Raw genomic sequence first — 18,087 nt, forward strand, 5'->3', positions numbered from 1 at the left:
GTGCACATGCTTGCCGGCGGTGTCCTGTTGGTGTTCGTCTTCGTGGTCGGCGACATGGTGATGCTTGTGACCGGCGTCACTGATGGTGTCATTGTGGTGTTCATCTTCGTGGTTGGTGACGTGCCCATGCTTGTGACCGGCGTGACCGGCGTGTCCTGGTGGTGTTCATCTTCTTGATCGGCGACATGGTGATGCTTGTGACCTGCGTCACCGACGGTGTCATGGTGGTGTTCGTCTTCGTGGTCGGTGACGTGCCCATGCTTGTGACCGGCGTGACCGGCGGTGTCCTGGTGGTGTTCGTCTTCGTGGACGGCGAGATGGTGCTGCTTGTGACCGTCGTCGCCCATGCGTGTGACCGGCGTCATCGATGGTGGTCTTAGTCATGGTGGTCTTCGTCTTCGTGGTCGACAACGTGGTGATGCTTTTGACCGGCATGACCGGCGGTGCCATCGCCGACGTGCCGAAGCTTGTGAACGGTGGTGCCATGGTGGTCTTGTGATAGGTGAGGTAAGATCACCATGTTGCCATATAGGTGAGGCTACGAAAACCATGCGACCAACCAATCAAAGTGTTACTTGAGTATCACCCGGTGCAACACAGTCTACCAAACGATGTGTCATTCGTGAATCGGAGCTTGGCCGGAACGAGATGGGAGTCCCATCTCGTTGGCGCAGTGAGCCATGATTCTCATGCAGGCTACCAAACGCGCTTAAGTGTGCAAATGCGTGGCATCGCGCGCAGGTGCCAAACGCATAGGCAAAGGTCGCAACCCTAGTTTGGTTCTGAACTTCTGATGATAAGTTTCAACATCCATCTCCATCCAGTCGTTCACGGTTCCTTCACTGTCATGCCATTGGTTGCTACCAGGTGTTCAGTCTGTGCCTCAAGTTTTCAGACTCTTCAATTAGGTGAGCTGAATCTGACTCATACACTGTCCAGTAACCTGGAGCGAATGGCACCGCTGATGTTTCATGTCAGTATGTCACATAAGTCAGCTGTAGGTGTACATTTGTCAAAATAATCTTACGGAAAAGAAATCAATAAAGAGCATGCTCAACAAATGATCCATTTAGAGCGGAGAATTGATAGTATTAGGATCTATTTGTTCCTTTCCTTCTTTGTAGAATGTAAAAGCAGTGCCCCTGCTGGTTCGGGTCGAAATGTCTTCTCATGAGAAAAAACTGGGGAAAGCCTGAAGTTCTGAACTCTGAACATACCGTACACACTATCTCTCGGAAGAAAAAAAAAATCTAGCTAAGATTCAGACACGGAGACTAGCATCTCTGATCGTGCGCAGCTCAGCGGCCGCATCCCTCATGCTCATCCTTTCGTACGGCGCTGCTTTGGTGCAGCTAAGCCCAACCCTGATGGCAGGAACCAACCAATCCTGCTCTGAAACACCGCTACAATCACCATCGAATTCCGTGGGGATAAGCAGCGTCGTGTCAAGGACCTCCTCAATCCTGTCAGGAAACGCCGCGCTGACGAACCCCTGCAGCGTTAGGCCGTCGACGAAGGAGTCACGGGTTGGTGACTTTCCGGTGAAAATCTCCAGCAGTGTTACACCAAAGCTGTAGGTGTCCCCATATGTTGAAACTTTACCAGTCGTGCCGTACTCTGCACATTAGTTGTAAATCAGTCAAGCTAAGGAATGTGAGCTATATGTAGTACTACATCCGAGCATGTTAATTTTGGTATTTAAATTACCTGGTGCGACGTAGCCGATCGTGCCTCGGATTCCAATGGTGCTCTCAGAGCTGGCGGCGTCTTGGATCCCTGGATCAAGAAGCAGCTTTGCGAGGCCGAAGTCACCGATGCAGGCCATCATGTCCTCACCGAGAAGAACATTGCTCGGCTTGAGATCGCAGTGTATGATAGGTGGTACGCAGCTGTCGTGGAGATAGTGCAGCGCGTCGGCAATGTCCACCGCAATGTTGAGCCGCTGGATTGCGGTCAGCCTGCCGACATTCTTGAGCGTTTCAGGCGTCGGATGCAGCCACCTGTCTAGGCTATAGTTGGGCATGAGCTCGAACACTAGAGCTCTGAACTCGTCGCCCCTGGGGGTGATGCTGGAGCAGCAAGTGATGATGCTAATCAGATTCCGGTGTCGTATGGTGCGCAATGCCTCACACTCTGACAGGAATGTCTTGGAGGCACCGACTTGCTGTAGATCGAACACCTTCACGGCCACGAGGCCGTGCTCGAACCCCTCCTTGACTTTCAGGGGCAGAGTCCCCTTGTAAACATAGCCAAACTTTCCTGCACCTATCAGATTGCTATCTGCAAAGCCGTTTGTGGCTTTCGCCAATTCGGCATAGGAGATCCTCTCGTAGTTCATGGCATCAAGTATGTCTGGTTGTGTCGTGCTTTCTCTATGTCTCGACTTTCTCTTGTAGCATAGGAAAATGGCGAGGAACATGCCCGAGAAGAGAGATATGCCGAAGATCGGTACCACGATAGGAAGACGCCAATCTGTATGTTGAGTGTGCCTTGCAACAGGACATCGCAGCAGATGGAGCTGCGGAACGCCACCACAGAGCTCGCTGTTCCCGGCGATGTTAAGCCCGGTCAGGTTTGCAAGCACGCCATGGAGCGGCACCTGACCTTCCAAATGGTTGTAGGAAACGTCCATCTTGATCAACGAGCTCGCGTTCCCCAGCTCATCAGGGATTACTCCTGTCAGGTTGTTCCATGAAAGGTACAGCTCCTGCAGCCCAGACATGTCGCCGAGCTCTGACGGGATGCTACCTGACAATCTGTTGCTTGTCAGGTTCAGCCTCCGGAGCCCCTTCAGTTTGCTCAGCGACAGTGGGATGGTTCCGTTGAAGAGGTTGCTATCCAAATCGAGCAACTCTAAGCTCTGGCAACTATCGAGCTGCTCTGGTATCTCGCCGTTGAAGAAGTTTCTGGACAACTTCAGGAACGCGAGGTTCCCAAGGCGGATGACGTCGCGAGGAAGCGGGCCTTCGAGCCGGTTGTTCGACAAGTCCATTGCTTGGGATAGCGATGGAAGGTCGAAGAGCTGTGTCGGGACTTGGCCGGTAAGCTTGTTGGCAGAGAGATTGAGAAGAACCATTTCCTGCAGGTTACCGAGGGTTGGAGGGATGGATCCACTCAACACATTACTGCTCAGCACTAGCTTGAGCATCTTTGTCAGGCTGCCGATGGAAGATGGCACTGTCCCTGACAATTTGTTCTCCTGCAACCGTAACTCCATGAGGTTCTTGAGCTTCCCAATCCCGTCCGGAATGGTGCCGGTGAGGAGATTGGACTCAAGCCCCAACGTTTGCAGTGCAGTGAGGTTCCCAATGCTAGGTGGAATGGACCCTGACATGCGGTTGCCCCCGAGGTTTAATTCCAAAAGCTCCCTCGAGAGGCTGCTGATGGAGATTGGCATCCTCCCGCTGAAATTGTTGTTGTCGAGAGAAAGCCTACGTAGGCCGCTGCAGTTTGTCAAACGGTCCAAGAACTCCCACCCAGCGCCATCAGTTGCAGCCAAGTCATTGTTGGACATCTCCAGTGCATATAGGCACAACGTCCCTATCTGTGGTGGCACCCGACCAGTGAAGCCGTTGTCGGAGAGGCTGAGATATGTCATGCCGGAAGCGTTTGCTAGTGTTGCTGGAATTAGCCCGGTGAGTCTGTTCCCGCCGAGGAAGAGGCCCCCAAGATTTTTCATGCCTGTGCCTGCGTACGGCGGAAGGCTCCCACCGAATGCATTGTCCGCGAGAGACATGTCTTCCAACAAGGACATGTTGAAGAAACCAAGTGGGATATCACCACCCAATTTGTTCTGGGAGACACTAAGTGTTTGGAGGAGAGGAAGTTGCGAGAGGCCAACAGGGAGATTGCCTTTTAGAAGATTCTTGTCTAGCTTGAGGCTCGCAAGCTTGGTGAGGTTGCCGAGCGACTGCGGTATCTCTCCGGACAACGAGTTGCCATAGAGCCATAGGTAGGTGAGATTTGGCATAGTCCCGAGCCAGTCGGGGATGGCACCGGCGAGGCTGTTGTTGTTGAGGTACACATAGGCGAGGCCGGTGCAGTTGCGGAGGCTATCAGGTATCACCCCGCTGAGCCCGTTGTCGCAGAAGCTGAGGTAACTAAGACGTCGCAGCCGCCCGAGGGTCGCTGGGATGCTCCCCGAGAAGGCGTTCTTGCTGAAGTTGAGGGTCTCCAGGTAGGTGAGGTTGCCGATGGCAGGGGAGATGGTCCCAGAGAGGCCAGACACGCCCAGGGACGTCACGTGCCCGTGGTCGCAGGTCACCCCTTCCCACCGGCAGAAGTGCGCCGTGCTGTTCCACGACTGGAGCGTACCTGACGGGTCCGACACGCCGGCCCTGAATGCCCGCAGTGCGTCCCGCTCGGAGTTGCGGCTCTTGCTTCCCTCCACTAGCTGTACGGCCAGCAAGAGCAGAAGCAGGAACACTGCCAGAGGTCGTGCCGTGGTTGCCATATCTAGTGCAGGTAGCTAGTGTGAACTGTGTACCGTGGAGTGAGTGTGATCACCAGAAATCCTGAGATTGTGTGTGTCAAGAGCTTTGGCGTGCACACGACTTATATAGGAGTGGTGCGCCATTGCTAGTGCTGGATGGCCGTCTCGGTTTGCCGTGCAAAGCGGGGTGCCAACGCAGTAACGCAAGATGCTATCATCATGCATTAACATGCCACTCTCCACTCGGCAGCAGCAGCAGAGCATGCCACGCATGGACTGACCGACCTTTTCTTGTGAAAAAATTCAAAGGTGTGGATGAATGTTACTATAGGCTATAGCTAATCGGCTAGGTGTTGACCTGACAGGTGGTCTTCTGGTTAGCATTATAGGTAATGGCTGTCCATGACAGAAACCGGTTTGTTCTCTTTCGGTGGAAAATCTCTACTCCAAGCTAGCATTTGCTCCTAGCTAGCTGCCTGGGGAGGTGGAGATGGAAAATGCATAGAAATTTTGTGGAAATTTCTGTACGGGAATCTTGCTGCACTATTACATGAGGCCGTGGCTGTCCGGGCAGACAAATGAGAGGCCTCTCAAACCAATCTCAGTTTTGGACAGTCCTTGGTTGTCACATCGATGAATTGGACTCCAGTTTGACATTACGTTGAACACGGAGGCTTTGCCTTGTCCTATGAGATCATTTTGGTAGGATATTTCAAAGAACCTGAACATGTAAATCACAGAGCTAGAAGACGAAATATTTGGAGAACTAGATGTAAATTTGTTTTTTAGGGGAAAAAGTAGTTTCCTACTGCAATGTACTCCCTCTGGTCTTGTTTAATCGACGCAGCTGTAGTACGTAGATAAGCTACTTCCAGTTCACACTTCGCGTCAATTTTATCCATCCAGAGGGAGTATATACATTTTCTGTTTAATTCTTACAAGTGTACAAAACAATCTCACAAAGAGAAAGAAAGCAGATAGAAAACTGGCTAGTCTTAGCTTATTCATTTCAGTAGGAACTTGGTTATCCTTCATTCTGTTGCATTCTATATACCAAGACTTGTCAAATATAGCCGTGATGTTTTGTTCATTTACATATATAGTTGCGTCGACGCTAAAGTTGTGCACCATTAATATTTCTCTTGTTTCATCTGATTGACCTATTGACATGGCGAACTGGGAGGCGATCAGGCTTTAACAAAAATTACTGCCAATTTCAGCGGATGTTGCTGGATTTTGCCGCATGTTGCACGTAACTGGTGCACAGGTTCTGCTAACCTGAAATTCAGAGGAGGCCGCTCCGCTTGCAAGTGCGTAAAGGCGCACCGGCAGGTGCCAAGCACAAAACCCTAGGTTGGTTATGATGACAAACTTGTGGGGCCAGTTGTTGGCGTGACTAGTATGGCAGATCTATTATTGTGACAGCACTAAGAAATATTGAGACTCGTTCAAAGTTCAAATTCTAAACTCGCTTCTATCTATAATCACACCTATTTTTTGTAGGAAGGCTACCTCTTTAGCACGGGCAGGTCCTTGGATGAAAGTTCACTCACAACTGCTTCATAGCCTCCAAAGAAGAAGTTGCTGCCATCCTGCAAAGATCACAGAGTTAAGAACTGCTCATTTATATACTATAAACTGCACATCCCGGATGTCTGCTAAGCAATTGGACCGTACGAATTAGGAACTAAGAATTAATTTACAAAAGGTTCTGCTAACCTGAAATTCATCTTCGACTTTTCCAGAAAATGACCCACCATCGCAATATCTTACCTTAACTTTATTCCAATTGTAAAAATCTGCAGTTTTAAATGAAATATTTCTCAGCAATGTACAAATATAGTGCCTATACAGTACCATTGCATGAAATATATCGGAAAGATCGCTTGAAGCGGGATTACTGAAGAAAAGATTCGGCATATTCAAACAGAACAACAACATAATACAGTGTCTGCAATGTCCACACCGGACCGAAAGTCACTCAGAGTAATTCTGTAGAGATCCTCAGATTGGTTATTTAGTGGGGTAATTATAAACGGATTAAAACTCGGATGAAGGTAAGATAACCAGTGTAGTAAACAACTCAGTTCATTCTTAAACACTGAACTGCAGAACTTTGGAATACTGGAACCATCGATGCATATTCGCCAGCCGTGGCTGCCGCTGGAAACTAGAACATACCTGGATTCTGCAATCCGTCGTGGCTCAAGATGCCGGCGAACTCAACCGTCGTGCCATGTAGTCAGACGAACATATATCTGTTTCCTTGCGTTGATCGCACACGGTCAGGTTCCTGCACCACGTACCACCCTGCAGCTCGATCAGCACCAAAAGCTTCGACAGTCATCCCCACTAGGGCCCAAGAACAAACAGATACGGAGCAGAGATATATGATATTACCTGACCTACAAGTGAAGGAGCCATTTTTTGGACCCCTCGACGAACCTCGGGATCCAGTGGTACCAAGGCGGACTACCTTACAGGCACACGACGCCGCTGTCCTTGGCGCCGTCGAAGAGCGTTGGAGGCGGTGGCTGTAGGACGGATAGGAGGTGGTGGTGGTGGAGGATGGAGGGGAAGAGTCGCGAGATGGGGGTTGAAGAAGAAGAAGAAGGCGGCGGCGAGGAGTGCGGCGGCGAATGCTTCTGCGGCGGCGGTGCCGCGGTGGACGTGGCGGAGATACCAGAGGCGCATGCGGTGCGTCGCCGGCGCGGTGAAGGAGGCTCCAGCAGCACATTTTTTTGACAGCCGAGGCAGCAAGTCAATTCCTATTCATCACCCGTTAGCGATGGTTAGTAGCCATCGCACACACGGTGGGTAGTTATGGGCCTGGCCCGAGTTACTCGACTTGCCTGCTCCACTTTTTTGAATTTAAGTAAATTTTAAATTCGTGCAAACTTTGCTGAGATTCTAAATTTCTTTAAAACTATTTTTTTGCTCAACTTCGAAATTTGTTCAAATTTTCTTTCTTAGATTCGAAATTTGTTAAAAAATTATTTTCTGCTAATATTCCAATTTTGAGCAAATTTCAAATTCAAGCAAATTTCAAATTTAAGAAAATTTTAAAATTTAGCACATTTAAAATTAGAGCAAATTTTCAAATTAAGCAATTTTCGAATTCATGCAATTTCAAATTCGGGCAAATTTCAATTTTAAACTTTTTGTGGGTTTTTTCAAAGAAAGCTAATAAAAAACGACTAGAAAAACGTCAAACGGAACCATATGGGCCAAGCCCATTAACGGTTTCTCTTAGCGATGGTTATAAACTTTGGCGATGGGTAGCTCCTCGTATTGGACATGGGCCGTGGACTGCTAGATGGGCCACGTGTAGCTCTTTTGAGGTCTCTTATGGATGATGTAGGTAGGGTTAAATTTAATAATGCTCGCCCTGATGAGCTTCAAATATCTATGCTCTAAAGACTAAAACGAATTAGCTTTTTTGGCGTAGCGGCAGCGCCACAGAAACATGTGCGCCATATATTGGTGCTGACATTTTTTTCCAGGAGATCCCCAAAAAAATCGATTTTCATTACCATCAGAGAACGAAAACATATAGATATCCAAAAGAAAAGAAAGCAATGAAAGTGAGCGCCGCCTACTAGCTTTCTTAGATGGATTGCGACTAGAGGTGCAACTACTGTTCAAAAGATCAGCCGATATACTGATTTATCGGCCAACTTGTCGTGAATCCGGTGGTCATTGATAGGATTTCAGCATATCGCGCGCCACCGATATTTTAGCCGATTTTCTGCATGAGAGTCAATATTCCGTCCGATTTTCACTCTCATAGCCGACATTTCGGCTGATTGTCAGTGAAATTTCAATGAAATTTGGTATGGCAGTCGATATTTTCGTCCTATGGTTTTGTAGAATTATGCATTAGCTCAAATTTTGCATTATTATTGATTCAAATGCAGTGAATCAAGGTAATATTTATGTGCAATGCTCCAATATTATTTTTTGCATAGCATAATATAGAAAATTTAGTGTCAAAAATTAGGATTTACAAAAAAAATAAGCCGATAAATGGCTGGCCGATAAAATCAACTAATCGATCTATAAGCGATTAATCTTCATTTTAAGGCTGACCGATAAGTTAAGATTAACGATTTCTTGAACATTGGGTTCAACTACTTATATACAACACAGGGTTGATCATGTAAACTAACAACAACACACAAGTGGCACCCAATGCCAACAGCAAAAGCAGGAGACGATGGATTACGACTATTGGTGCTGAGATGGTACTCATCTCCTGGCAAGCCCAAAAGGACACTGTCAACTGCTTAAGCGCCGGGCAGTGACGGTGACAACTGACATGCACGCCTTGCCCGAGCTCTCTTTGCATTATAAAATAGTTGGAGCACAAAATAGGGTATCTGCTGGAGCACCGCCGCGCCTTAGCCATATATTAGGGGCTTTTTGGATGCCGCTCTGAAGTGAGACTTCTGTTGAAGATCTGGTTGATCGTCGAGCCAAACAATGGACTGAGATCCAACTGCCTTACTAGCTAAAGTATGAGCTACCTTATTACTTTCTCTTGGACAGTGATTAAAAACAACATGGGAAAACCCTCTACAAAGAACAGAGCATTCTTCATAAAATGATGCAGCCGCACCATGTGAATTTCCACCGTCTTGCATTATCTCAATCACATCCATACAGTCATTGTTGACAACCAGTCTGGTTCATCCAACCTGCCCAACAAGGAGGAGGCCATCTCCTAGTGCGCGAGCTTCAGCAATCGCTGCATTTGAAATTGAAGCGATAGAGCAGCAGCCTCCCGCTACAAAATTTCCTTGATCGTCTCTTATCACAGCTCCAGTTGCACCTATAAAAGACTGATCATAGAAGGACGCATCAACGTTAAGTTTTGTGTAGCCTTCCTTTGGTTTTTCCCACCCACCCCGGCGAATCCCTCGGTTCTTCTTGCATGATCAGGTGTAGTTCAATGTAATGGTTCTGATAGACTGAGCCGAATACAGAGGGTTGGAGACTGTCTCCTCGTGAACTATCTTCCTTCTCTACCACCAAATGTACCAACACGTAGTTGCAATTAACTCTTTGGTATTTACACCTTGAAGGTTTGTAGCTTGGGTGTGTGGTTGTCTCAAAAGAACCTCAAGAACTGCAAATCCAGAACGGTCAAAAGTGGAGGCTTCGTTGATTCGATCTGCTAGACCAAGCTTCTCCCAAATTTCAGCTGCTCTTGAACATTGAAAGAACAGATGCAGAGTGTCCTCACAGTAAATCTTGCACACCGGGCATAGGCTGCTAGGTATAATATGCCTATTTGCAAGTGTGCAATTACAGGGAATAGTACCATGTAAATATCTTCAGGAAAAAAAATTCACCTTCGTTGAGATTTTTAGTGACCAAACTTTGGACCAAACAATGTAACTATTTTTTATGATCAATAAAGTTGCCATGATGGCTTTCCCTTAAAAAAAAATAGATTTCTGTTGAAGATGTTCGAAAAACACAACAAGATCTCGTTCCCAGTAATGTCAGCATCTCTGGATATTCGTCGGGTTGCCGGCAACAACCCACCGCGACCACTTAGCATTAATCGCAGGCTACACGTGTACGAGTAGGTTTGGACAAGTAATCCAAGTACGTAGGTCTTGATTTGTATTCCGACTAGGATTAGAGCTCATGCCAATGCGTGTATATAAGTAGGCATTAGTGCTCCATCGACTTCTATTTCGCGTGCGTTGCGTACGTGAGCAGTAGCTAGATATCTACGCGTGCATCTGCGAGTTCAGATTTGCTGACAGACCAAAGCTAACAGACCGCTCGCAATAATGGCCCACCACGTCGAGCACCTGCACGCCGCCGAAGCCGTCGACGATGCCATCGTCCGGGAGGCCGAGACAGAGCGCCTGGTGGTCGTCCGGTTCGGCCACAGCGTGCACGCTGACTGCGTGAGCGTGGACGCCGCCATGGCCGCCGCCGCCGAGCTCGTCGGCCCCGTCGCTGCGCTGTACGCTGTCGACATCGAGGAGGTGCAGGATTTCAACGCCATGTACGAGCTCCACGACAGGCCCTGCACTGTCATGTTCTTCCACGGGAATCGGCACGTCGACGTACGCGGCCCCCACGGCAGTAGGTACGACATCGCCTGGGCCGCATACAACGCCGATGAGTTCGTCGGCCTTGTCTGGACGGTGCACGAGAGAGCCACGGCTGGCCGCCGACTCGTCGACCTCGACTAGGAGCTGCCAGCGGTTGTGTAGCATGGTTCTAATTAAGATTTTTCTTTTCAAGATACATTGATTCTACTAGCATCGTTGTCCATGCGACCATGCACGTATGTGATAAATATCAATGTTTGAAGACCACACAAGTACTTTCACAATGTGTTTCGAAATATGCTTGTCAGGCATGAGCAGTGGGAATTTATGTGTGGTCGGGGGACTGCTATAGTTGTTTCCAGTAGCAGGGGTGTTAAATAACATAATAAGGGTCTATAGGTAGATTCAACCGTTCGTGTCTAAAATCTAAATACGATGGAGACAATACATAGTAGTAATATTCTTTTATTGTATTATACACAATTAATTATTGAACACTTTTAATTTATACTACCTCTGTCCATAAAAGGACGCCGGAAGTTTGTTTAAATTTGGATGTATCTAGACACTCTTTAGTGTATAGATACATTTGAATTTTGACAAATCTTCGACATCCTTTTGTGGACGGAGAGAGTAGTATATTTTTGCTGCTTGAATATCGATCCAAGACAATCTTAGAGCTATCTAACAGAACGTGTTCGAGTCCATCACGGTTACTCTTACCTTGTACTACCTCCAACCATTGTTCAAAAATTAGGCGATTCAGCGATTACTAGGCCGATTAATCGCTACTAAGGGCCTCACCGTGTCGATTATCATTAATCTCTTGTGTTAATCCTTTAGCCCGATTAATCGTACCGAAAGTTCGATTACTAGGTATGTTCCCGATTAACTACTGCACTTGGTCAAAAAAAGTTATAAACTTTTCAATGCATATAGCTAGTACAGACGCTACCCCTCCCCAATAAATTAGGTTTTGCAAAGCTCCCGCTTGATTGCAGCATCCAACAACTCGAATTTCGCTGTCGCCAACTAGTTCCTTGCCCTCCCAAACCAGTTAGACTAGTCATAGTGGGGATAACATAGAGTAGTAACATGCACATGTTACTACTCGATGTTACTACTTCCATTGTGGGAAGTAACATATGTGTAGTGTCATGCAAAACCATATTAATTAGGTTGCACACTCATCTAATCTTGGAAAATATGATGTTATGGTAACATAGCTAGTTACCACAATGCTCTTTTTCATCAATTAATGTTGTGTCATGTCATCAAAATGCATAGTTGGTATTGCATGTAGCTCTATGTTACTACCTAAGTTACTCCCACTATAAGTAGTCTTTACTCTCAGTTGCCTAGATACAGGAGCTCGACCACCTTGAGTAGCTTATGTAGGAGCTCAAGGGAGCCTTCGATAGGTTAGGTGGTTGAGGTGTAAGAGGAGTCGTACCCTAGCTAGGTAGGTGGTGGGAGAATATAAACTTCAGAGGTGAGAGGATAAGAAGTGTAAGGAAGAAACGCGGCTTCGACTAGTGGATCTCAATTCGCTCGTGACCTTGATTAGGTTACGGAGGAGAAACATACATGTTTTTCTGGGATTTTAGCCTCTAGAGAAGTCGGGCCAGACATATATAGGCTCATATACTATTATTTTTTCTTATATAAACAGTTTTTTACGTGCTAATTTGTGTAGGTTACACTGATTAATAACCGACCGATTAAATTAGTTAATCGTCTGAATTCCGATTAATCGCTAATCCCAACCGACCGAGCAGTTAACGATTACCGATTTCCTTACCATTGCCTCCAACCCAACGTTTAATTTTTTTTAAAGTCAAATCAAGTAAAGTTTGATCAAACTTTTCGAATAATCTATCAATAAATGTAATATTTTGTAGATACGCTACAAAAATATATTTTATTATCTATTTAATAATATTAATTTTGTATTTTGATGTTAACAAATTTTGGTAAAAGCTTAGTCAAATTTAACATAGTTTGACTTTCTAAAAATAATATAAGCATTAAGCTTTAGGATGGAGTTAGTATAGATCAAACCTAGCAGACATGGGCTATATTGCCTTGTATTGCAAGTATGTAATCGTGTATAAATATAGATCAATGAAACAGTCAAGGTGTGCAACTGCATCCCGTCATTCTCCTACATGGTATTATTAGATTAGCCGTTCTGTTCCTCGACCTCTCCCTCAAACCCTCGCTGCCACAAACCTTAGCAGACATTGTTCCTCCTCACGCCATGTCTCCCAAAGAAATCGAGCAAAACGAGGCCGAGCTCATGACTAGTGCCGAAGACGTGGACGCACGCAAGGCAGAACTCGCTCGCAAGGCCGACAACGCCTCCTGCGAGGCCGCACTATGTTGCAAAGAAGAAGATCTCAACGCCGTGAAGATGCGTTCGAGAACTCTTCGAGACCAATAAGATCACGCCTGAACATCATAGACAACGGAGATGTTTCCATCACCTTCTGTAAGGTGTCGCCCTTATGTCGAACAATATTACAACGCTGCATGTTTTTCACGAAGAGTGGTTGTTCCCAACTGAAAGGACACGGATGTTGCCTACAGGGGGGGTGAATAGGCGGTTTATAACTTTTACGATATGGGCTTAACAAATGCGAAATAAAACTATTATTTACTTTGTCAAGCCCAAATCCTATATAATATCGTTTACCTATGTGCACCAACAACTTATGTTAAGCAATATAAGCAACTATGTGATAGCAAAATATATAACTTCAAACACGATGGCTATCACAAAGTAAAGTGCATAAGTAAAGAGCTCGGGTATAGAGATAACCGAGGCACACAGGAGACGATGATTTATCCCGAAGTTCACACTCTTGCGAGTGCTAATCTCCGTTGGAGAGGTGCAGTGGCTTAGTGTTCCCAAACGCCACAATAGGCCTCACCTTGAGGTGTGGTTGCTCGATGCACACCAACGCCACAAAGGCCTCACCCCAAGATGTGGTAGTCACACCACACACCGAGCGCCACGAAGGCGCCTCACCTTATTCTCCGGTGACCCTCGCCACAAAGACCTAGGTCACGGTTCCACTAAGGGATTTCCTTCGAGGCGGAAACCGGGCCTTACACAAAGCTTGGGGCACCCATCCACAACTTAATTGGAGGCTCCCAAGAAATCTCCACAATGGCCTCAAATCCGTCTAGGGTTCTAAGAACTCAAGAGTAACAACTTTCTTGCTTTCACTGCCACAAATCACCATGGAGAATTCAAATCGATGCACCAAATGCAATAGGAAATCCTTCACTCCCAACTTCCACCAAAGCTAAAAAATATTGTGGGGGAAGAAGAGAGGAAGAACAAAGGAAGTTCACAAAGAACTCCAAGATCAAGATCTAGAGGATTCCCCTCACAAAGAGAGGGATTTGATTGATAGAAAAGTAGATCAAGATCTTCTCTCATTTTCCTCAAATGGGGGCAAGAATCATGAAGGGATTGAGAGATAGAGCAAGCTTCTCAAGGTCAACAATGGAGGAGATAGAGAGTGAAAGAAGCACTAGCCCAAGGAGGAAGAAGGGGGTATTTTACCCCCAGGAAATCAAGCTGTTGGGGAATACCAGGGGCCGGATAATCCGGCCTAAGTAAGGGCCGGATATCCCCTCCTCCCCCCCCCCCGCCCCCCGGATTATGTGGTGACAAACAAACTATCCGGCCAAATATCCGGCGGACATTCGGTGGCTTCGGAACTTAAGTCCTTAGCCATTTTTCAGGGGCCAGATATTGTGCAAATATCCGGCCCCAGATTATCTATCCTGGCAATCTTGTAAAATCAATATCTTAAGATTGGTAGCTCCGAATTGAATGAAACAAATTTTATTGGAAAGAGGACGACAAGAGATACACCAACAAAAATATGGAAAGTAGTGGTGGATGATTTTCTATTAATTTTAGAGGTGCAACACCTCAACACTAGAAACCGAGAAAATCACCAAACTCGAAAACGCAACAAGTGATCTATGCGAAATCCGTTTTCGATGAACTAGGGCTTGTCATGGAAATAACCATAAACTCTAAAACACCACATGTATAAGATCCAAATAACAACCAAGAAAGATGACGCAAGGATACAAAGATTTGAGCTCTCTCTGAACGATACGATCGACTTACTCACTCGAGAGCCCTCTTGATAGAACAACAACTAACCTATAAACCGGTCTCCCAACTAAAACACAAGACCGGTAAGGAAGAAACCCTATCAAGATCAAACCTTAATCTTGTGCATTCCAGTTGAACTCGGTGATGACGATCTTGACCACAACAAGATGGAATGTCTTTCTTGATTGTGCTTGCTTGACGAAGTCTTGTGGATTGCTCCCCCATAATCCATCATGGGAGAGCTTCTTCATCGGTGCATCTTCACATATCCATGATCACCATATGGATGGCAATATTCAAGCAAATGATCTCTTCGAGATGGCTCATCTTGAACTTGCACTTCGTTTCTTCATTCTTCATCGTTGATATTTTGAAGTTTAACTTGAGGGCTCACTTCATCTTCATCTTCAAGACATACTCGACACTTGATCTTCCTCATTTGCTTCTTATTGCAATCTTGAAGACAACATATGGTTGAAGCATTGCCTATGGACAACTCCTACAATTATAACTCAATGCAAACATTACTCCATAGGGATTGTCATTAATTACCAAAACCACACATAGGGGCTCCATGCACTTTCACCAACCATTTATCTTCCCAAGACCTTATCTCCGACCCATCCATGATGGAGAAAGAACCTTATGTGACAAAGTGCTTCTTAATTGCCATAATGCCAACCCAGAAATACGAATCACCTGTTTTCCAAAGAACTTGAGAGATTACTTTTAAGCCCACATACTTTTTCCGTAACAGTTGTTGCTATACACCATCCTCAGTAACAACATAGCCAGTCATTTACCTAGCAAGGCCTTTTAACCTCTAGATTGTGAATGTCAAGTTAATCTTGATATTTTGGACGGCAAACAACACTCCATTCTATCAACCGGTATTTTTTTCTTCTCACTATCTCCTTGCCAAAAGAATTTTGAACGGAAATACTTCAATCTATGCAAGACTCTTTTGGGCAACTCGAAAAAAAAAACATATACAGTACCATGTTTGTAAGTACTGAATTTGTGAGAACTAAACTTCCATCTGGAGATAGTAATTTTCCTTTCTAACTACTAAGACGTTTCTGTAATCTTTCCTCAACAAGTTTTCATTCAGCCAACGATGAGCCTCCGATAATGTATTGGAATGCAAGATAGCTACATCCTAATAGTTTGGCATATAGGTTGGTCTCGTCTTTGGCCTCGCCAAAACAGAACAATTAAAACATGCATGGATCACTCTCTAACTGATGTTCATTATCATTGGAACGGTGATTATTTCACAGATCTTGGTGGTTATGTTTATGGGAAGCATCTTTGCACATAAGAAAATGTAAGCATATCTTCAACTGCTGTGATCGAGATGTTCTTCCCAATGACAAATCTTGATACTGGAGCAGCGCATGGAAGTAACGACATTTTTACTGCATCATTATAACCATTGCTTGCTATCCTGCAAATTTACAGATCGAGGTATGTATGTATACCCCTATCATTTTTTCGCCGCCCATGAATTTGAACACAAATAAATCTTACTGTTCACTGATTGTACTGAGGAATTTGTAAAATATGTTTGCTTTGAAAATGTTGTTTAACTGATAATATTTGGTGGTCTAGTCCTGGAATCACTTCTCCGTACTGATAACACTATTATCTTACCATTTTAAGAAGTATCTAACATATATATCTATATACTTTTCATACCATATGCAGTAAATATCCTTCATCAACTCTCGGGGATTCATGTCATGCCACTAGTAACATGCACTAGTTCATCTCTTTCACTATACCAATCAAATGTCCATGTCTTCTCGCTAATATTTATTAATAATAGTGTGTACTACATGCAACATATCAACATCATCTATTATTTTTCCACCAACTGTCCACATCGCTAATTTATTGCCGTCAAATATTTGACCAAATATTTTATGTTAATTACATTTTGCATCTTAATTATTTGACCATTTTCTTTTCCTACAGACAACTCCATGTTTCATGTCTACTATGTTTGTTCATTTGTATACTACTATTTCTTGATTCATCCTGCAACCCGTGGGGTATCCTTCTAGTAACTCTTGAAAAGTACAACCCCCTTTTCAAAATAGGATGCTCAAACCTTTTTAAAGTTTGACGCTATATATAAAATAAAGTCTAGACATTCGTAATCCTAAATTAATATAATTAGAACCATCATGAATATATTTTCGTACATATTTATTTGATATTGTAGATGCATGTTGATATAATTTTCTATACAGTTGATCAACTTTAAAAAGTTTGACTTTGAGAAAAAATGCATCCTATATCAAAAAAGAGGGAGTATATACCAACATGAATCGCTCAGTTATAAGGTGCTTGAGTTACTATGAGGCGGATGGAGACCAAAATATGTCAGACGACTCATTATCGGCTTATTACCGTGGGCAAATATATAACCCTATTGTACCGTCGGCTATTGGCTGGAGTAATGACCGACTAGCTGATAGGAGGTTGCCGACGGTGGACCATTAGATAAAAGAGTGTACAGCCGTCAACTAAAATATCCGAAGGTAACTTGACCCTCGGCTAAAAGGGGATATCTAGTAGTTTTGTACCACAAGGTCCTTAAATTGTGCATGTTAGGCGGTGCAACAACACCAAGCAGGAGATCAGCATCATGTAGAGCATTTGCATCGACATGGCCTTCGCCGTCATGTTTATATGGCTATGGCTGCTGCCATTGAGCGGCTCCTTATTCACTCGCCATCACCGATGACGATGTCTATATTTTGGTTGCCCCCTAGTTTGTGCTCATGGGTGTCATCAACGGGTTTGCACTCATGGGACTCCAAGAGTTTTTCTACGACAATGTTTGAGACATCATGCGTAGCCTCGACAGCGAGCTCTACATCAACATCTTCTGCATCGGGGGCTTCCTCATCATCCAAATGATCAAGGCAGCAAACTAGATTCGCACTCCGACCATAAGAATACCAATTAGTTGCGAAGATTAGTGCGAATCAAGGGGGGCCATGCCCCCCCCTCCCCACACGCACACACATTTTGCAGAACATATTCCCTCTGTCATAAAAATGATGTCTTGAATTTATCTAAATTTGGATGTATTTAGACACGATTCGGGACGGAGGGACTAGTAAACCCGACTAACACCATTTGATTTGTGTTTACTCTGGTACTCACCTTGAACCTGGTCCACTCACCAATTTCGGTGAAGCTCCGGCCACCACGTTATGCCGATGGCGAGGCCGCTGCTCCACCGGGCCATGAAGGATCACGATATATAATTGAAGACGTTCCTCTTCTATATTTCCGTCATCTTCGGAAATATCCAGTGGAACATGTGTGTACCTCAAAATTTTATGTAAGCGACGCTATGGCCATCCTCAACGAAGTCACTCAAATCGAACACCTTCTCGTGTGCGGTTTTATCCGGTTCTGCGGTG

General features: G+C 45.2%; 2 protein-coding genes across 2 annotated transcripts; one reads left to right on the forward strand and one right to left on the reverse strand.

Moving 5' to 3' along the window:
- Positions 1-976: 976 nt before the first annotated feature.
- LOC127311931 (uncharacterized) lies at positions 977-6,745 on the reverse strand. The gene is made up of 4 exons (XM_051342423.2): positions 6,614-6,745; positions 6,152-6,231; positions 1,708-6,024; positions 977-1,617 (listed from the first exon to the last, which is right to left on the reverse strand). Exons 3-4 carry the CDS (start codon positions 4,451-4,453, stop codon positions 1,262-1,264), a joined length of 3,102 nt encoding a protein of 1,033 aa, XP_051198383.1. The 5' UTR covers positions 4,454-6,024; positions 6,152-6,231; positions 6,614-6,745; the 3' UTR covers positions 977-1,261.
- A 3,491-nt stretch (positions 6,746-10,236) lies between these two features.
- LOC127315086 (thioredoxin-like protein YLS8) lies at positions 10,237-10,647 on the forward strand. The gene has a single exon (XM_051345616.1). It carries the CDS (start codon positions 10,237-10,239, stop codon positions 10,645-10,647), a length of 411 nt encoding a protein of 136 aa, XP_051201576.1.
- Positions 10,648-18,087: the final 7,440 nt, after the last annotated feature.

The sequence above is a fragment of the Lolium perenne genome, chromosome 7 (assembly GCF_019359855.2).
Source record: "Lolium perenne isolate Kyuss_39 chromosome 7, Kyuss_2.0, whole genome shotgun sequence".
Classification (NCBI taxonomy): Eukaryota; Viridiplantae; Streptophyta; class Magnoliopsida; order Poales; family Poaceae; genus Lolium; species Lolium perenne.